This window comes from Cervus elaphus, chromosome 20, assembly GCF_910594005.1.
Source record: "Cervus elaphus chromosome 20, mCerEla1.1, whole genome shotgun sequence".
NCBI lineage: Eukaryota > Metazoa > Chordata > Mammalia > Artiodactyla > Cervidae > Cervus > Cervus elaphus.
This window is the reverse complement of record NC_057834.1, coordinates 24,207,839-24,229,746: the sequence shown is the minus strand read 5'-3', so window position 1 is coordinate 24,229,746 and position 21,908 is coordinate 24,207,839. Positions and strand designations below refer to the sequence as shown.

At 41.8% G+C, this 21,908-nt stretch overlaps 1 protein-coding gene across 2 annotated transcripts in view; it reads left to right on the top strand.

Moving 5' to 3' along the window:
- Positions 1-3,980, top strand: part of GPA33 (glycoprotein A33) — a 50,685-nt gene extending 46,705 nt beyond the window's left edge. For both annotated transcript variants that reach the window (XM_043877369.1, XM_043877368.1), the window contains exons 5-7: positions 2,070-2,189; positions 2,870-3,002; positions 3,391-3,980. In XM_043877369.1, the coding sequence (XP_043733304.1) occupies positions 2,070-2,189; positions 2,870-3,002; positions 3,391-3,529 (392 nt within the window). In that variant the 3' untranslated portion in view covers positions 3,530-3,980. The remainder of the gene's footprint in view (positions 1-2,069; positions 2,190-2,869; positions 3,003-3,390) is intronic.
- Positions 3,981-21,908: the final 17,928 nt, after the last annotated feature.

The window sequence follows — 21,908 nt, the reverse complement described above, 5'->3', positions numbered from 1 at the left end:
TGTGTGTGTGTGTGTGTGCTGAATTGCTTCAGTTGTGTCCAACTGTTGGAGACCTCATGGACTGTAGCCTGCCAGGCTTCTCTGTCCATGGAATTCTCCAGGCAAGAATACTGGAGTGGGTTGCCAGAGTGGGTTGCTCTCCTCCAGGGGATCTTCCCGACCCAGGGATTGAATCCGCATCTCTTATGTCTGCTGCAGTGGCAGGGGGTTTCTTCACCACTAGCACCACCAGGAAAGCCCTTCATTGAGGATGGGATATATAAATTTGTCCAAACATTTATGTTTTATGCTTTAGCTTTCCCTTTCAAGGTGAAGACATTTGTAGGATCATAAATTTAGTAGAACGTCTTCTCATGAGGACATCTAGGCCATCGCCCTGAATTTGGGAGGATCAGATACTTTCCCTCCCACTTCCAAATGAAGTAACTACAGCTCACAGAAGTTAAATGGCTTACTTAAGTGGTGGAAAAGAAAGAGGAAGAGTCTAGACTGAGTGCCTGCCTCCTCCCTATCCCACCACACATATACATACATACACAACATACAAATACCATATACACTCACACACATACCACTCATGGTAGAGAAATAAAGAAGCCAGAGTCCTTGAGGTTCTAAAGCCTGCTTTCACATGAGTCTAAGCTGAGGAATTCTGTTTCTGAAGATCATAAAAGTTGTTATAATCATATAATCTAATTATAAAACATTTCTATGTAATATATAATGCATATTATGTTTCCTAAGCATTTTCAGTTCAATTGCTCAGTCGTGTCCCACTCTTTGTGACCCCATGAACCGCAACACACCAGGCCTCCCTGTCTATCACCAACTCCTGGAGTTTACCCAAACCCATGTCCATCAAGTCGATGGACATCCAGCCATCTCATCCTCCATCATCTCCTTCTCCTCCTGCCCCCAATCTTTCCCAGCATCAGGGTCTTTTCCAATGAGTCAGCTCTTTGCACCAGGTAGCCAAAGTATTGGAGTTTCAGCTTCAACATCAGACCTTCCAATGAACACCCAGGACTGATCTCCTTTAGGATGGACTGGTTGGATCTGCTTGCAGTCCAAGGGACTCACAAAAGTCTTCTCCAACACCACAGTTCAAAAGCATGAATTCTTCGGCACTCAGCTTTCTTTATAGTCCAACTCTCACATCCATACATGACCACTGGAAAAACCATAGCCTTGATTAGGCAGACCTTTGCTGGCAGAGTAATGTCTGGAATTTATAATATGCTGTCTAGGTTGGTCATAACTTTACTTCCAAGGAGTAAGCGTCTTTTAATTTCATGGCTGCAGTCACCATCTGCAGTGATTTTGGAGCCCAGAAAAATAAAGTCAGCCACTGTTTCCACTGTTTCCCCATCTATCTGCCATGAAGTGATGGGACCGGATGCCATGATCTTAGTTTTCTGAATGTTGAGCTTTAAGCCATCTTTTCCACTCTCCTCTTTCACTTTCATCAAGAGGCTCTTTAGTTCATCTTCACTTTCTGCCATAAAGTGTGGTGTCATCTGCATATCTGAAGTTATTGATATTTCTCCTGGCAATCTTGATTCCAGCTTGTGCTTCCTCTAGCCCAGTGTTTCTCATGATGTACTCTGCATATAAGTTAAATAAGCAGGGTGACAATATACAGCCTTGACATACTCCTTTTCCTATTTTCCTAAGCATTTACATCAGGCATTTGGTTGTGGGCTTATATTCATTTGTAGTTTATTTCATGTTCACAATTACCCTATTGTGAAGGCACTATTATTATTTTATTTATAAATAAACAGATTTAATGAAGCTAAGTTCCTTGCCCAAAGTCACAAAATTAATGTGGCTTCAAACACACGGTTCCTGCCTGAATTCTAAACACTTCAGAATGGTGCAGTCCACCTGGTTTAATCGTCCTGCAGCCCTAGAGGAGGATATTTTGTCCACATTACAGATGAGACTCAAACATGTTCAGTGGCAATGCTTTTATATACATAGGAGTTCAGAAGCCCACATTCCTTCCTAGCTGTTTCTATTCTACTATGATGGACTGTCTCCTCAGCCCGACTCTTCTTGCATCCCAGTCACAGGACAGACCTTCTCTCTGAAGAACATCTCCACAGAAATGTCGGGTTACTACATCTGCATCTCCAGCAATGAGGTGGGGACCGAGTCCTGCAACATCACTGTGGCTGTCAGACCTCGTAAGAGCAGTTTGGGATGGAGGGAGAGAGGGAGGGTGAAGGCCAGAAGGTGACTGGCTGGGGATCCAAAGAGTCAGCTGACTGGGAGGTGAGCCGGGCAGCCTCTTTGGGGTCTCCCATTGGCAGGGTGGCTGAGGTGATGACCAGATGCTCCTGTCCCAGGCTCCCCTCATCTGGAGACTAGCCCAGTTCCCTTTGTTGTTTGGAAATAGCACCTAAGATTGGCTTCTAGAGACCTTAGTCCTACCCTTAGGGTTGCTCTGTGGGCCTGGGGGAAGTGCCCAGACCTGGCTTCCACAGAGTCATTCCCCATCATTCGGGGAGGGACACCCTGACCCGCTTGGAAATGAGCTAGAGTAGGAGCTGGCATGACACCTGAGGGCTCTTTTGGAGCCTGAGTAGCTCTGATCTGTTGGCCATCTGGCGTTTTCTACACTTGCATCCTGAAAAGCATCCTCCAGCCTTGTCTGGTCATGCCCAGGAGGCTGTGCTGCTGGGCACTGCCCCTTGGGCTGGGAAGGCAGGCTCCACTCAGAGCCTGGGAGGACCACCTCTCACATCGGGGACACTGGCTACTGTGGTTCCGCATTCCTGGCATGCGCACCCTGCATCTTGTGTTATGGGCTCGAGTTGGGAACTGCGGTTAGGGCTCACAGGACTTGCGGCTCTGTCTCTCCCAGCCTCCATGAACGTGGCTCTGTATGCGGGCATCGCTGGGGGCGTGGCTGCGGCTCTCGTCATCTTCGGCATCATCCTCTACTGCTGCTGCTGCCGGGACACCGGCAAGGCTGAGGACACCGACGTCGCACGGCCGTGAGTGTTGGGGGCAGCCTGTTGGCAAGGGTGTAAGCACGTTAGGAAGATGTGCCCCAGCTCCTCACAGCCTCTTCCTCTCATAGCACCTCAGGGGGCAGCTGTTAACAATAAAAACAACTTTTATCCATCCCATTTTATAGTTGAGAAAAGAGTAAATGATTCACCCAAATCATAAAGTGGCATTGCTATCTGGGACATGACTCCAGGGCCCATGGTTCTCCAGTCTCTAATCCCAGGGTAGAGTTTCCTGTGGGTGTCCAGGGCCAGGTGTGGGGGCAAGCCTCTCTCACAGGCTGCTCTCTCCTCATAGCAAGCACTAGACCCGGCTCCCTCAGTCCTGAGTGGGTGAGTGTGAACCCTTCCCCTCTGTCCTCAATGCCTGCAGGAACCGGGCGGCCTACCGGGAGCCACCAGAGCAGCTGACAGAGATTTCCAGAAGACAGGAAGAGGAGGGAGAGGATGACTACAGGCATGAAGACAGGAGGGACGCCGGCCGAGAGACCCTTGACCAGGCTGGCCGATGATCCAGGCCTGCTGCAGGCTGGGGTCAGTGGGAGGATTAAGGGGTCATCCCCCTGCCTCAAGGCCTCTCCTCTCCTTTCCAAACCTGACTTTTCTGACCCTTTGCCCCAGTTATTGAGGGATGCTTCATTCCCCATGTTGGCTGCTGGAGGACTTGTCTTGGCCTAGCCAAGGGGACGTCACTTCTGACTGACCTGCCAAGTGCCCTCCCCTTTGAAGTGACCCTCCTATTACAGCTCAGGGCCCTTCACCCTGGACTAGGCAGCAGCCTCCACTTCCCCATGGCACTCCTGCTCCCCAGAGGTGATACTAGCCTCAGGAGGGCAGAAGTTGCCCTCCCCACTGTGTGCCCAGCATCCAGGGGAACAGCACCTGGCAGAGGTTTTGCATGCAATACATTTTTGTTGAATGAATGAAAGAATAAATGAGTACACAAAGACTTCATTTATCCAACTTTGGTGTGAACTCCTTGCTTTGGATCCATGTTGGCCTGACTTCAAACTCCCTCTCCAGCTGCATCTCCCACAACTTTTCTGAACATTCCAGATGCTCCCTGCAAGGGCCACCTCAACTCCCACTGCGCACTCCCTCATGAGGCTTTGCTTTCTCCATTTGGCTGGGAATGCCCATGAAACTCCCATCTCTGTCTATCAAATCCTACCTGTCCCTCCAGGCCCGTCTCAAATCCAAGGGAACTCTATAACCCCATCCTAATCTCACACACAGATGGGGGCAATCTTGTTACTTTGTCCCACACCCATCACAGGCCACATGGCACAATTGTCTGAGTGTCTCTCCCTCTGTGTATAGTCCTGCCTCCTGGAGCAGGGCCTGGGCCTCAACCCCCTGCTTTTCCTGGAGCCCTCACAGTCTCAGCCCTTCTAGCAGGCTCAGTCCAGCTAAATTTAGGAAACTGCTTTCGTAGATTGGGCCTTCCCCTCCCTGGTCCCCGAGACACAAAGATGACTCCCACCCAAACCCACTTGCTAATTTCATGAATGAAGGAAGAGATGATTTAAATGAACACATACTCATGTGAGTACATACACTGGAGTTAGTTTGCAGCTGGTCCTGTGGTCATAGTGATTCTTCTTAAGGCCAGAGTAACTGACATGCCCATCTCTGCTTCCTGATACCTAATCCCTGCACTGCCCGGTCTGTTCCTATCTTGGCTGGGCTGCCAGATCTGCTTTGCTGGCTGTCTGTCTAGTTGCCCCTCCCATAGCCTCTCACCTGTTGGTCGTTTACTTCTCTTCCCAAGAGCTCGGCAGTGTCCTGGCTGCTTGGGTCTTGTGATCCAGGAGCTAGTTTCACTCAAATGCAATTTACCAGTAAGTAAACATTGTCATTTCTTTTTTCTCTGAATGATCAGAAAAGCAAATCTGTAAATCTGTTGTCCTTTAGCTTCATAGCATTAGTCCTTCCAATGAATATTCAGGACTGCTTTCCTTTAGGTTTGACTGGCTTGATCTCCTTGCAGTCCAAGGGAATTTAAAATATATTTTTTATGTATTTTTATATAAATATATTTTTATGTGTTTTGTTAAATTCTTTGGTTCGTTCAAAATGCTGTCAGTAATAATAAAATTGTCAGTGGAAATTCTTATTTCTTTTTTAAAGTGGGTTTTATTCACATCTAGGTAGAGATTATGTCATTTGTTGTCATGTGTCAGCCTGCTGTGGGCCTCTCTTGGGCTTTCTGGGAGAGGTGAGGTGAGGTGAGGGAGTCGAGGAGAGAACTGGGTCAGAGCCTGTGGGTCCCATTGCTTGTAGACATAGTAGGGTCAGGCAATGATTGCTGGGGACAGGACAGAGCCCTGCCTGATTATGGAGGAATATTCCAGGTGCCTGCAACATCAGAAAGAACACATGGACCTGGGATTCGGTGCATACACTCTAAGGAAGGTGGTGGAGAGGCTCTGGCCAGATATACCCCAAAGAGCGCCACTCCTGAGAGACGGAAGAAAGCAGACCCCCATTCCAACTGTCAGAAATCTGGTGATTCTTCCTCCTCCCCAAGCATTCAGCTCTGTCACCCTCTCCCACCACACATTCAAAGTCCTCTTGACCTATGTACCCCTGTCTTGCACCTGTTCCACAGTACTGTCATTACCATGGTCTGTGTCTGCCTAGGCCTGTGAGGTTCGTGAGAATAGGAACTGATCTTACTCATGGCCTGGCACATATTCACACAAAACTTGATGCATTTTTGTTGAATGAATAATATTTTTTTGTCACCGTGTCCTGTTCAAGGCCATTTCCTTGTCCTCTAGATACTTTGGGTGTCTCCCAGCCCTCCTGGTGCAAAGTTTTACACACATGATCTTGAAAGTGGTGGAAAGGAGGTGGCCACCTGCCCCAGCCCTGACCTGGCTGACCTCTCTGCCCCTGGAAGGGCTCTGAAAGTTCACCCGCCTTAGCTCCAGGCTTGCGTAAGAAAACGAGGGAGATTGGAACCCACCACATTCCTTCAGCAATTAATATTTTGTGAGCTCCTGCTATGTTTACACATTGAGAAACCTGTATGCAGGTCAAGAAGCAACAGTTAGAACCAGGCATGGCACAATGGACTGGTTCCAAATTGGGAAAGGTGTACTTCAAGGCTGTATTATTGTCACCCTATTTAATTTATATGCAGAGTACATCAGTGACATGCCAGGCTGGATGAAGCACAAGCTGAAATCAAGATTGTCAGGAGAAATATCAATAACCTCAGATATGCAGATGACATCACCCTTATGGCAGAAAGCGAAGAACTAAAAAGCCTCTTGATGAAGGTGAAAGAGGAGAGTGAAAAAATTGAAACTCAACATTAAAAAAACTAAGATCATGGCATCTGGTGCCATCACTTCATGTCAAATAGATGAGGAAACAGCAGAAACAGGGACAGACTTTATTTTCGTGGGCTCCAAAATCACTGCAGATGATGACAGCAGTGAAATTACATGAAATTCACATGCAGCCATGAAATTAAAAGATGCTTGCTCCTTGGAAGAAAAGCTATGACCAACATAGACACCATATTAAAAAGCAGAGACACTACTTTGTCTAGTCAAAGCTATGGTTTCTCCAGTAGTCATGTATGAATGTGAGAGTTGGACCATAAAGAATGCTGAGTGCTGAAGAATTGATGCTTTCGAATTGTCATGTTGGAGAAGACTCTTGAGAGTCCCTTGGACTGCAAGGAGATCAAACCAGTCAATCCTAAAGGAAATCAGTCCTGAATATTCATTGGAAGGACTAATGCTGTGAAGCTAAAGCTCCAATACTTTGGCCACCTGATGCAAAGAACTGACTCACTAGAAAAGACCCTAATGCTGGGAAAGATTGAAGGCAGGAGGAGAAGGGAACCACAGAGTATGAGACAGTTGGATGGAATCACCGACTCAATGGACATGAGTTTGAGCAAGCACGGGGAGATGGGCAGGGAAACCAGGCATGCTGCAGTCCATGGGGTTGCAAAGAGCTGGACATGACTGAGTGACTGATTAGCAACAACAATGTGCCAAACACAGTACTGGATATAGAGCTCACTATGACATCATTACTGAGGAGGTGCTATGATCCTCCTGATGGAAGTGACAGGTGGGAGCGTGGTCATGTGAGATGGAGAAGATGCCATGAGAATGCAGTACAGGGGCCTGAGTTACTCAGCCAGAGGGCTTTGGGAAAGCTTCAAAGAGGTGACCTGTAGGTTGCATCTTGAAGGAAAACAAGGAATTTTCAAAGTGAAAAAGGGGGTGGTGCTGAATCTTCTGTCCTCCATTTCACTTCTCTTTTACTTTGGTCTTAAATTACTTTATGAGTTGATAAGACTACTCTACTGCTGTATTTATTTCAAGCCATAAACTCAATGACAATCAGATTATCTTCGGTTCCCTTACAGTCACCATTAGCCCAGCAGTACAGCCTCCTTCCCAATTCAGGTTTCCAGCTGATGGTTCATAGCCTTACCGTGTTTGACAAAAGAGGCCAAGAAAAAGAAAGAAGAAAAGAAGAAAAGAGACCCATGTTTGAGGGAAGATTGTTTGCTAGACACTCATTAGGCACTTGAGACAGTTTTTCAAGTAATCCTCACTTGGACTTTCAAATATTAATGCATATTTTTTTCTCTTTATCTGCTTTTATTTATTTATTTTTTAAATTTATTTATTTTAATTGGAGGCTAATTACTTTACAATATTGTAGTGGTTTTTGCCATACATTGACATGAATCAGCCATGGATGTACATGTGTTCTGTACATGTGCCTGTTTCACATATGATATATGTGTCAATGCTATTCTCTCAAATCATCCTACCCTTGCCTTCTCCCACAGAGTCCAAAAGACTGTTCTATACATCTGTGTCTCTTATGCTGTCTCATATATAGGGTCATCATTACCATCTTTCTAAATTCCATATATATGCGTTAATATACTGTATTGGTGTTTTTCCTTCTGACTTACTTCACCCTATATAATAGGCTCCAGTTTTGTCCACCTCATTAGAATGGATTCAAATGTATTCTTTTTTTTTTTTTTTAATTAATTAATTTATTTTTTTCAGTGGGTTTTGTCATACATTGACATGAATCAGCAATAGATTTACACGTATTCCCCATCCCGATCCCCCCTCCCCCCTCCCTCTCCACCCGATTCCTCTGGGTCTTCCCAGTGCACCAGGCCCGAGCACTTGTCTCATGCATCCCACCTGGGCTGGTGACCTGTTTCACCATAGATAATATACATGCTGTTCTTTCGCAACATCCCACCCTCACCTTCTTCCACAGAGTTCAAAAGTCTGTTCTGTACTTCTGTGTCTCTTTTTCTGTTTTGCATATAGGGTTGTCGTTACCATCTTTCTAAATTCCATATATATGTGTTAGTATGCTGTAATGTTCTTTATCTTTCTGGCTTACTTCACTCTGTATAATGGGCTCCAGTTTCATCCATCTCATTAGAACTGGTTCAAATGAATTCTTTTTAATGGCTGAGTAATATTCCATGGTGTATATGTACCACAGCTTCTTTATCCATTCATCTGCTGATGGGCATCTAGGTTGCTTCCATGTCCTGGCTATTATAAACAGTGCTGCGATGAACATTGGGGTGCACGTGTCTCTTTCAGATCTGGTTTCCTCAGTGTGTATGCCCAGGAGTGGTATTGCTGGGTCATATGGCAGTTCTATTTCCAGTTTTTTAAGAAATCTCCACACTGTTCTCCATAGCGGCTGTACTAGTTTGCATTCCCACCAACAGTGTAAGAGGGTTCCCTTTTCTCCACACCTTCTCCAGCATTTATTGCTTGTAGACTTTTGGATAGCAGCCACCCTGACTGGTGTGTAATGGTACCTCATTGTGGTTTTGATTTGCATTTCTCTGATAATGAGTGATGTTGAGCATCTTTTCATGTGTTTGTTAGCCATTTGTATGTCTTCTTTAGAGAAATGTCTGTTTAGTTCTTTGGCCCACTTTTTGATTGGGTCATTTATTTTTCTGGAATTGAGCTTCAAGAGTTGCTTGTATATTTTTGAGATTAATCCTTTGTCTGTTTCTTCATTTGCTATTATTTTCTCCCAATCTGAGGGCTGTCTTTTCACCTTACTTATAGTTTCCTTTGTAGTGCAAAAGCTTTTAAGTTTCATTAGGTCCCATTTGTTTGGTTTTGCTTTTATTTCCAATATTCTAGGAGGTGGGTCATAGAGGATCTTGCTGTGATTTATGTCGGAGAGTGTTTTGCCTATGTTTTCCTCTAGGAGTTTTATAGTTTCTGGTCTTACATTTAGATCTTTAATCCATTTTGAGTTTATTTTTGTGTATGGTGTTAGAAAGTGTTCTAGTTTCATTCTTTTACAAGTGGTTGACCAGCTTTCCCAGCACCACTTGTTAAAGAGGTTGTCTTTTTTCCATTGTGTATCCTTGCCTCCTTTGTCAAAGATAGGGTGTCCATAAGTTCGTGGATTTATCTCTGGGCTCTCTATTCTGTTCCATTGGTCTATATTTCTGTCTTTGTGCCAGTACCATACTGTCTTGATGACTGTGGCTTTGTAGTATAGTCTGAAGTCAGGCAGGTTGATTCCTCCAGTTCCATTCTTCTTTCTCAAGATTACTTTGGCTATTCGAGGTTTTTTGTATTTCCATACAAATTGTGAAATTATTTGTTCTAGTTCTGTGAAAAATACCGTTGGTAGCTTGATAGGGATTGCATTGAATCTATAGACTGCTTTGGGTAGAATAGCCATTTTGACAATATTGATTCTTCCAATCCATGAACACGGTATGTTTCTCCATCTGTTTGTGTTCTCTTTGATTTCTTTCATCAGTGTTTTATAGTTTTCTATGTATAGGTCTTTTGTTTCTTTAGGTAGATATATTCCTAAGTATTTTATTCTTTTTGTTGCAATGGTGAATGGTATTGTTTCCTTAATTTCTCTTTCTGTTTTTTCATTGTTAGTATATAGGAATGCAAGGGATTTTTGTGTGTTAATTTTATATCCTGCAACTTTACTATATTCATTGATTAGCTCTAGTAATTTTCTGGAAGAGTCTTTAGGGTTTTCTATATAGAGGATCATGTCGTCTGCAAACAGCGAGAGTTTCACTTCTTCTTTTCCTATCTGGATTCCTTTTACTTCTTTTTCTGCTCTGATTGCTGTGGCCAAAACTTCCAACACTATGTTGAATAGTAGTGGTGAGAGTGGGCACCCTTGTCTTGTTCCTGATTTCAGGGGAAATGCTTTCAATTTTTCACCATTGAGGGTGATGCTTGCTGTGGGTTTGTCATATATAGCTTTTATTATGTTGAGGTATGTTCCTTCTATTCCTGCTTTTTGGAGAGTTTTAATCATGAATGGGTGTTGAATTTTGTCAAAGGCTTTCTCTGCATCTATTGAGATAATCATATGGTTTTTATCTTTCAATTTGTTAATGTGGTGTATTACATTGATTGATTTGCGGATATTAAAGAATCCTTGCATTCCTGGGATAAAGCCCACTTGGTCGTGGTGTATGATTTTTTTAATATGTTGTTGGATTCTGTTTGCTAGAATTTTGTTAAGGATTTTTGCATCTATGTTCATCAGTGATATTGGCCTGTAGTTTTCTTTTTTTGTGGCATCTTTGTCTGGTTTTGGAATTAGGGTGATGGTGGCCTCATAGAATGAGTTTGGAAGTTTACCTTCATCTGCATTTTTCTGGAAGAGTTTGAGTAAGATAGGTGTTAGCTCTTCTCTAAATTTTTGGTAGAATTCAGTTGTGAAGCCATCTGGTCCTGGGCTTTTGTTTGCTGGTAGATTTTTGATTACAGTTTCGATTTCCTTGCTTGTGATGGGTCTGTTAAGATCTTCTATTTCTTCCTGGTTCAGTTTTGGAAGGTTATACTTTTCTAAGAATTTGTCCATTTCATCCGAGTTGTCCATTTTATTGGCATAGAGCTGCTGGTAGTAGTCTCTTATGATCCTTTGTATTTCAGTGTTGTCTGTTGTGATCTCTCCATTTTCATTTCTAATTTTGTTAATTTGGTTCTTCTCTCTTTGCTTCTTAATGAGTCTTGCTAATGGTTTGTCAATTTTGTTTATTTTTTCAAAAAAACAGCTTTTAGCTTTGTTGATTTTTGCTATGGTCTCTTTAGTTTCTTTTGCATTTATTTCTGCCCTAATTTTTAGGATTTCTTTCCTTCTGCTAACCCTGGGGTTCTTCATTTCTTCCTTCTCTAATTGCTTTAGGTGTAGAATTAGGTTATTTATTTTGCTTTTTTCTTGTTTCTTGATGTGAGCCTGTAATGCTATGAACCTTCCCCTTAGCACTGCTTTTACAGTATCCCATAGGTTTTGGGTTCTTGTGTTTTCATTTTCATTCATTTCTATACATATTTTGATTTCTTTTTTGATTTCTTCTATGATTTGTTGGTTATTCAGAAGCGTGTTATTTAGCCTCCATATGTTTGCATTTTTAACAATTTCTTTCCTGTAATTGAGATCTAATCTTACTGCACTGTGGTCAGAAAAGATGACTGGAATGATTTCAATTTTTTTGAATTTTCCAAGACCAGATTTATGGCCCAGGATGTGGTCTATTCTGGAGAAGGTTCCGTGTGCACTTGAGAAAAAGGTGAAGTTGATTGTTTTGGGGTGAAATGTCCTATAGATATCAATCAGGTCTAGCTTGTCCATTGTGTCATTCAAGGTTTGTGTTTCCTTGTTAATTTTCTGTTTAGTTGATCTATCCATAGTTGTGAGTGGGGTATTAAAGTCTCCCACTATTATTGTGTTAGTATTAATTTCCTCTTTCATACTCATTAGCGTTTGCCACACATATTGTGGTGCTCCTATGTTGGGTGCATATATATTTATAATTGTTATATCTTCTTCTTGGATTGATCCTTTGATCATTATGTAGTGTCCTTCTTTGTCTCTTTTCACATCCTTTATTTGAAAGTCTATTTTATCTGATATGAGTATTGCGACTCCTGCTTTCTTTTGGTCTCCGTTTGCATGAAATATTTTTTTCCAGCCCTTCACTTTTAGTCTGTATGTGTCTCTTGCTTTGAGGTGGGTCTCTTGTAGACAGCATATATAGGGGTCTTGTTTTTGTATCCATTCAGCCAGTCTTTGCCTTTTGGTTGGGGCATTCAACCCATTTACATTTAAGGTAATTATTGATAGGTGTGGTCCCGTTGCCATTTACTTTGTTGTTTTGGGTTCACGTTTATACAACCTTTCTGCATTTCCTGTCTAGAGAAGATCCTTTAGCATTTGTTGAAGAGCTGGTTTGGTGGTGCTGAATTCTCTCAGCCTTTGCTTGTCTGTAAAGCTTTTGAATTCTCCTTCATATCTGAATGAGATCCTTGCTGGATACAGTAATCTAGGTTGTAGGTTATTCTCTTTCATTACTTTCAGGACGTCCTGCCATTCCCTTCTGGCCTGGAGGGTTTCTATTGATAGGTCAGCTGTTATCCTTATGGGAATCCCTTTGTGTGTTATTTGTTGTTTCTCCCTTGCTGCTTTTAATATTTGTTCTTTGTGTTTGATCTTTGTTAATTTGATTAATATGTGTCTTGGAGTGTTTCGCCTTGGGTTTATCCTGTTTGGGACTCTCTGGGTTTCTTGGACTTGGGTGGCTATTTCCTTCCCCATTTTAGGGAAGTTTTCAGCTATTATCTCCTCGAGTATTTTCTCATGGCCTTTCTTTTTGTCTTCTTCTTCTGGGACTCCTATGATTCAAATGTTGGGGCGTTTCACATTGTCCCAGAGGTCCCTGAGGTTGTCCTCATTTCTTTTGATCCTTTTTTCTTTTTTCCTCTCTGCTTCATTTATTTCCACCATTTTATCTTCTACCTCACTTATCCTATCTTCTGTCTCCGTTATTCTACTCTTGGTTCCCTCCAGAGTGTTTTTGATCTCATTCATTGCATTATTCATTTTTAATTGACTCTTTTTTTATTTCTTCTAGGTCTTTATTAAACATTTCTTGCATCTTTTCAATCTTTGTCTCCAGGCTATTTATCTGTAACTCCATTTTGTTTTCAAGATTTTGGATCATTTTTATTATCATTATTCTAAATTCTTTTTCAGGTAGATTCCCTATCTCCTCCTCTTTTGCTTGACTTGGTGGGCATTTTTCATGTTCCTTTACGTGTTGGGTATTTCTTTGCCTTTTCATCTTGTTTAGATTGCTGTGTCTGGAGTGGGCTTTCTGTATTCTGGAGGTCTGTGGTTCCTTTTTATTGTGGAGGATTTACCCAGTGGGTGGGGTTAGACGATTGGCTTGTCAAGGTTTCCTGGTTAGGAAAGTTTGCGTCGGTGTTCTGGTGCGTGGAACTTGATTTCTTCTCTCTGGAGAGCAATGGTGTGCCCAGTAATGAGTTTTGAGATGGGTCTATGTGTTAGGTGTCACCTTGGGCAGCCTGTATGTTGACGTTTAGGGCTATGTTCCTGCGTTGCTGGAGAATTTGCTTGGTATGTCTTGCTCTAAAACTTATTGGCTCTTGGGTGGTGGTTGGTTTCAGTGTAGGTATGGAGGCTTTTGGACGGTCACTTATTACTTAAAGTTCCATGTAGTCAGGAGTTTTCTGGTGTTCTCAGGTTTTGGGCTTAAGTCTCCTGCCTCTGGATTTCAGTTTTATTCTTCCTGTAGTCTCAGGACTTCTCCAACTACACAGCACTGATAATAAAACTTCTAGGTTAATGGCGAAAAGATTCTCCCCCGTTAGGGACACCCAGAGAGGTTCACAGAGTTACATGAAGAAGAGGAGAGGGAGGAGGGAGATAGTGTTGAGCAGGAGGAGAAAAAGGGGGACTCAAGAGGAGAGAGACAGATCTACGCAGTTGTCTGTTCCCAGAATGTTCTCCGTAGCCCAGACACCCACCAGGATTCACAGAATTGGATTGGGAAGAAAAGGAGAAAGGAGGAAATAGAGGTGTTCTGAGGTAGAAAACAGAGAGTCAAGATTGGGAGAGAAAAATCAACACACTCCTGAATAAAAATGGGAACTGAATATTGGATTCTTAAATGTTCACAATTTATATCATATATTGAAAAACAAAAATTAAAAATCTAGAGTAGAGGTTAGACTCTTAAAAATACTATATTAAAAACAAAAACCAAAACACACACAAAAAAATTTTTAAAAATATATATGAAGTTCAGTTTAAAAAATAGGGCTTCTCTCTTTTTTTTTTTTTTTGGTAAGGTTATAGTGCATTGAAAATGAAAATTAAGGAGTATTAGAGGAGTACTAGAGGACTTTAAAAGAAATAAGAGAAAAAGAAAAATAGAAAATAGAAGAGAAAAAGGAGGAAAAAAAGAAAGAAAGAAAAAAAAAAGAATTTTCCCTAATTAAAAAAATCATAAAAATCTATGAAAATGAAAGTTAAGGAATGATGGGGGAGTAATAGGGAATTTTAAAGGAAAATAAAAGAGAAAAAATAAGAAAGAAAAAATTTAAAAAAAAAAAGTAAAAATATATCTAGGAATTTCTCTGGAGCTGTTGCGGTCAGTGTCGGTTCCGCTCAGTTTCAGATATCTCCTCGTTCCAGCTTACAGATCTCGATATCTACAGGCCTCTTCCGGTATAATTGGTGTTTTCTACAGGGATTTTAATCTGTTGCACCGCTCTCTCCTGAAGCGGTTCCCTTTGTTTATTTGGCTTCTGTTTGCCGGTTTCTTCAGAGCCTCATTTCCGCCCTGACACAGGCGGGCGGAGGTGGACTCTTATTCAGGTAGCTAGTTCTGTCGCGCTGCTGGGAGGGGCTGACGCTGCGGGGATGGGCTGGCGCTGCCGGGAGAGGCTGGCGCTGGTTTCTCGGTCTGCGCTGCTCAGAATCCCGGCTGCTTCTCATGGAGCGCGCCGCGCGCAGCTCCAGCCCTCGGGTGATCCACAAAGGCGCGGAACAAAAGGCTGAGTCCGCTCTTGTGCCTTCCGCGTCAGAGCGCTCCAGGCAGCCAGAAGCTTGACCGGCGCACTCTCTCTGGGTGCGGCGCACCCTCTCCCACGGTCCCAATCTCGGTTTCTGCCGGCGCCAGTCGGGTGTGTGCGCCTACTGCCCTCTGCGTCTCCAGCCCCAGTCCCCGCCCGCGTCGGTCGGGTGCCTGCGCGCTGTGTCTTGCCGCGACCTGCTCCCGCCTCCAGCGGGTCCGGGCCGGCCCGCAGTCTGCGAGCCCCTCTCCGGACTCTCTCGGTCCCCCCGTTCCGCGAACGGCCGGCAGCGAGTTCGGGCCGGTCAATTTTCTCTCTCTTCCCTGCTCTCCCACAGTTCAAGCCGGCAACTCACAAAAGCTCCCTCCAATTGTCCTCAGGGCACTCAGGCCCGGACCCTGCCCCAAACAATGCCGCCTGCTCCTCTCCGTGCCGCCCCCACTTGCTGGTGGCGGATGCGGGTGTCTGGGGCACTTTTCTGCTGAGAGTTGCTTTTAGGCACGTAATCTGTGGGTTTTATTTATTGTTTCCCTCCCAGTCAGGTTGCCCTCCTAGATTCAAACACTTCCCCCAGGCCCGCCAGTGCGAGGGTTTCCCGGTGTCTGGAAACGTCCTCTAAAGACTTGCTTCCCGGGACGGATCTCCGTCCTTAGCTCTTTTGTCTCACTTTTTATCTTTTATATTTTTTCCTACCTCCTTTCAAAGACAATGGGCTGCTTTTCTGGGCGCCTGATGACCTCAGCTAAGGATCAGAAGTTGTTTTGTGAAGTCTGCTCTGCGTTCAGATATTCTTTTGATGAATTTGTAGGAGAGAAAGTGGTCTCCCCTTCCTACTCCTCCGCCATCTTGGCTCCTCCCCCCACAAATGTATTCTTTTTAATGGCTGAGTAATATTCCAGTGTATAATTGTACCACAGCTTTCTTTCTTTTTTTTTTTAAACATAAATGTATTTATTTTAATTGGAGGCTAATTACTTTACAATATTGTAGTGGTTTTGCCATACATTGACATGGATCTGCCATGGGTGTACATGTGTTCCCCATCCTGAAACCCCCTCCCACCTCCCTCCCCATCCCATCCCTCTGGGTTATCCCAGTGCACCAGCCCTGAGCACCCTGTCTCATGCATCAAACCTGGACTGGTGATTCATTTCACATATGATAATACACATGTTTCAATGCAATTCTCCCAAATCATCCCACCCTCACCCTCTCTCACAGAGTCCAAAAGACTGTTCTATACATCTGTGTCTCTTTGGGTGTCTACCACAACTTTCTTATCCATTTATTTGCTGATGGACATCTAGGCTGCTTCCATGTCCTGACTATTATAAACAGTGCTGTGATGAACACTGGAGTACACGTGTCTCTTTCAATTCTGGTTTCCTCAGTGTGTATGCCCAGCAGTGGGATTGCTGGGTCATGTGGCAGTTCTATTTCCAGTTTTTTAAGGAATCTCCACACTGTTCTCCATAGTGGCTGTACTAGTTTGCATTCCCACCAACAGTGTAAGAGGGTTCCCTTTTCTCCACACCCTCTCCAGCATTTATTGTTTGTAGACTTTTGGATAACAACCATTCTGATCAGCATGAGATGGTACCTCATTGTGGTTTTGATTTGTATTTCTCTGATAATGAATGATGTGGAGCATCTTTTCATGTGTTTGTTAGCCATCTGTATGTCTTCTTTGGAGAAATGTCTGTTTAGTTCTTTGGCCCATTTTTTGACTGGGTCATTTATTTTTCTGGAATTGAGCTGCAGGAGCTGCTTGTATATTTTTGAGATTAATTCTTTGTCAGTTGCTTCGTTTGCTATTATTTTTTTCCCATTCTGAAGGCTGTCTTTTCACCTTGCTTATAGTTTCCTTCATTGTGCAAAAGCTTTTAAGTTTAATTAGGTCCCATTTGTTTATTTTTGCTTTTATTTCCATTACTCTGGGAGGTGTGTCATAGAGGATCCTGCTGTGATTTATGTTGGAGAGTGTTTTGCCTATGTTTTCTTCTAGGAGTTTTATAGTTTCTGGTCTTACATTTAGATCTTTAATCCATTTTGAGTTTATTTTTGTGTATGGTGTTAGAAAGTGTTCTAGTTTCATTCTTTTACAAGTGGTTGACCAGCTTTCCCAGCACCACTTGTTAAAGAGATTGTCTTCTGTCCATTGTATGTTCTTGCCTCCTTTGTCAAAGATAAGGTGTCCATAGGTGCATGGATTTATTTCTGGGTTCTCTATTCTGTTCCATTGATCTATATTTCTGTCTTTGTGCCAGTACCATACTGTCTTGATGACTGTAGCTTTGTAGTATAGCCTGAAGTCAGGCAGGTTGATTCCTCCAAATTCATTCTTCTTTCTCAAGATTGCTTTGACTATTTGAAGTTTTTTGTATTTTCATACAAATTGTGAAATTATTTGTTCTAGTTCTATGAAAAATACTGAATCTATAGATTGCTTTGTGTAGTATACTCATTTTCACTATATTGATTCTGCCAACCCATGAACATGCTATATTTCTCCATCTGTTTATTTTGAAATAAAGGTTGTGAAAAGAGACAAAGAAGGACACTACATAATGATCAAAGGATCAATCCAAGAAGAACATATAACAATTATAAATATATATGCACCCAACATAGGAGCACTGCAATATGTAAGGCAAATGCTAACAAGTATGAAAGGGGAAATTAACAGTAACACAATAACAGTGGGAGACTTTAATACCCCACTCACACCTATGGATAGATCAACTAAACAGAAAATTAGCAAGGAAACACAAACTTTAAATGACACAATAGACCAGTTAGACCTAATTGATATCTATAGGACATTTCACCCCAAAACAATCAATTTCACCTTTTTCTCAAGTGCACATGGAACATTCTCCAGGATAGAGCACATCCTAGGCCATAAATCTAGCCTTTGTAAATTCAAAAAATTTGAAATCATTCCAAGCATCTTTTCTGATCAAAATGCAGTAAGATTAGATGTCAATTACAGGAGAAAAACTATTAAAAATTCCAACATATGGAGGCTAAACAACGTGCTTCTGAATAACCAACAAATCACAGAAGAAATAAAAAAAGAAATCAAAATATGCATAGAAATGAATGAAAATGAAAACACAACAACCCAAAACCTACGGGACTGAGTAAAAGCAGTGCTAAGGGGAAGGTTCATAGCAATACAGGCTTACCTCAAAAAAACAAGAAAAAAGTCAAATAAATAACCTAACTCTACACCTAAAACAACTAGAAAAGGAAGAAATGAAGAGCCCCGGGGTTAGTCGAAGGAAAGAAATCATAAAAATTAGGGCAGTAATAAATGCAAAAGAAACAAAAGAGACCATAGCAAAAATTAACAAAGCCGAAAGCTGGTTCTTTGAGAAGATAAATAAAATAGACAAACCATTAGCCAGACTCATCAAGAAACAAATGAAGAAGAATCAAATGAACAACATTAGAAATGAAAATGGAGACATCACAACAGACAACACAGAAATACAAAGGATCATAAGAGACTACTATCAGCAACTATTTGCCAATAAAATGGACAACTTGGAAGAAATGGATGAATTCTTAGAAAAGTACAACTTCCCAAAACTGAACCAGGAAGAAATAGAAAATCTTAACAGGCCCACCACAAGCACAGAAATTGAAACTGTAATCAAAAATCTTCCAGCAAACAAAAGCCCAGGACTAGATGGCTTCACAACTGAATTCTACCAAAAAATTTAGAGAAGAGCTAACACCTATCCTACTCAAAATCTTCCAGAAAATTGCAGAGGAAGGTAAACTTCCAAACTCATTCTATGAGACCACCATCACCCTAATACCAAAACCAGACAAAGATGCCACAAAAAAAGAGAAAACTACAGGCCAATATCACTGATGAACGTATATGCAAAAATCCTTAACAAAATCCTAGCAAACAGAATCCAACAACATATCGAAAAGATCATACATCATGACCAAGTGGGCTTTATCCCAGGGATGCAAGGATTCTTTAATATCCACAAGTCAATCAATATAATACACCACATTAACAAAATGAAACATAAAAACCATATGATTATCTCAATAGATGCAGAGAAAGCCTTTGACAAAATTCAACATCCATTTATGATAAAAACCCTCCAGAAAACAGGAATAGAATGAACATATCTCAACATAATAAAAGTTATATATGACAAACCCACAGCAAACATTCTCCTCAGTGGTGAAAAATTGAAAGCATTTCCCCTAAAGTCAGGAACAAGACAAGGGTGCCCACTCTCACCACTACTATTCAACATAGTTTTGGGAGTTTTGACCACAGTAATCAGAGCAGAAAAAGAAATAAAAAGAATCCAGATAGGAAAAGAAGTAAAACTCTCACTATTTGCAGATGACATGATCCTCTTCATAGAAAACCCTAAAGACTCCACCAGAAAATTACTAGAGCTAATCAACTAATATGGTGAAGTTGCAGGATATAAAATTAGCACACAGAAACCCCTTGCATTCCTATAAACTAACAATTAGAAAACAGAAAGGCATATGTTAAGGTCAGGCATGCATATCATTACCCAAAGAAAGACTGGCTGCCTGGGGCCAGGTAATATGTACATTCTTAATGAATTAGCCACAGTTCAGGGCCTTGTTCTTAAGTTGCTTTTGTGCACACTGACAGGGCATTGGCTTTCAAAGGCCAATTATCACATTACCCAATATGATAGACCCTGATGTACAATATGAGTAACAAAAACTTAGCACGTGCTCTGAGCCAGCCACTGTTTCAAGCATTTTCCATAAAGCATCTCATCATTCTCACCACAACTCTGAGATAAATCTTGTTATTATTCCCATTTTACAGATGAGGAAGCCAAGGTACAGTGAATTTAGCATTTGGAATAAACACAGTTAGCGTCAATCCGATATTTACAGCTGTCAGGTAGAATGGACTTCTGTCCACCTGACCTAGACATTCTCACCCTGTGGGCACCATGACCTCAGCTGCTGGTGTGGAATCAAAACAAAGGAAGTTAGCTGTCTTCAAGGAGCCCTCATCCTCTATAGCAATGTGTGCAACCGGTGTTGTGCCATCTGCGGGGGTTCTGAAACCACTGGCTTTGACCCTATCCCTAGATGTTCTGGTTTAGGGCCCTGGGCATTGGCAGAGATCATGCCTGGTCCCTATTGGAAAGTGTAGTTCCCCCAGGAAAGGCCTCTTAAGGGACACTTGGCTATTTGCTATTGAGTTTGCTCACTGAGACAAACTTTTCTGTGGCCAGTTTCCAGAAAGTCTTATCTACTGTCTCTACCTTGTGGATGAGGAAATTGAAGCTCAGCGAGATAATGTCAATTGAGTTAACATAGCAAGTCAGTATCAGAATAAGAATTGCACTCAGTTCTGTCTGATTCTGAAGACCATATTCTTCCCATTGATCATATTTCCTCCTTATCCCATGTGTATGAACAGGATGACTGAATGGGAAAAATGTGGGAGTAGAGACAGAGTTAGGGAGTTTTGTTTTAAGTTTGGCAGTTACCTACTGTAACATAGACATTTCAGGTATAATGTTGTATGTGCATTTCTAAAAAACCTTGCTGTCTGCAAAATCACAAGCTAAAAATAATGGGATTTAAAAGAAAGTTAGGATTAGAAGCAGACCAATAAAGCTTTCTAAACTGATCACTTTTAAACAATCATAGTGAAAATACAAGTGGTGTTAAGTCAATGCTGTGAGTACCCAGGGGCATTCAATTCTGTAGAATTTCATCAGAAGTAAAAAATGATCCAAGCAGTTCATTTGACCATAGAATAGGGGGTGTCTATCTTTTAAAAATTTGATTTTTATCACTTGTTGGTTTTAGGCTATGTGCTTATTTTTGTACTTCAATTTTCTTGTTAGTACAGTTGACCCTTGAACAACAGGGTTTGAATTGCATAGGTCTACTAATATGTAAGGGTTTCCCTGGTGGCTCAGTCAGTAAAGAGTCTGCCTGCAACGTGGGAGAGTCAGGTTTGATCCCTTGGTCAGGAAGGTCCCCTGGAGAAGGAAATAGCAACCCACTCCAGTATTCTTGCCTGGAGAATTCCATGGACAGAGGAGCCTGGTGGTCTACAGTCCATGGCATCACAAAGAATCGGACACAACTGAGTGACTAACACCTTATATGCAGATTTTTTTTCCAATAAGTATATGGGAAGATTTTTTTGAGATCTGCAACAATTTGAAAAACTCGCAAATTGAGTAGCCTAGAAATATCAAAAAAGTTTAAAATAATGATAAGTATATCATGAATATATAAAGTATATGTATGTACTAATCTATTTTACCACTTACTATCATAAAATATACACAAATATATTATAAAAAATAAAATTTATCAAAGCTTATGCTCACAAACAGACCATACATGGTGCCATACCCAGTAAAGGGAAATGTAAACAAGTGTAAAGATATAGTATTAAACCACAGTTGCATAAAATTAACTGTGACACATACCGTACTAACATATATAATCCCATAGCAACCTCCTATTGCTATTGTGATAAGCTCAAGTGTCATGAGTGTCCACTGTGCTGTGGGATGCTAATCAGCTAATCAAAAATTTTGTGAGCAGATTCTCTCTCCAGGCAATTGCATGTGACACTAAAAAGAGATCTCATGATTCTTGTGTATTTTCCATTGTGTTTAGTGCAATACCGTAGACCTTGAATAACACCATGGGACCCATACGAACTATTACTAATGATGCTGGAAGTGTTCCCAAGAAGCAGAGAAGAGTCATGACATTACAAAAAAAAGTTGAATGGCTTGATATGTACAGTAAATTGAGGTCTGCAGCTGCCCACCACTCCAAAATAATGAATCCAGCATAAGGACCATTGTAAAAAAAAAAAAAGAGAAAATTCATGAAACCATTGCTGCAACTACTCCAGCAGTCTAAAAAACCTTGCATGCATGGGTGCTAAGTCACTTCAGTTGTGTGCGACTCTGCAATCTAT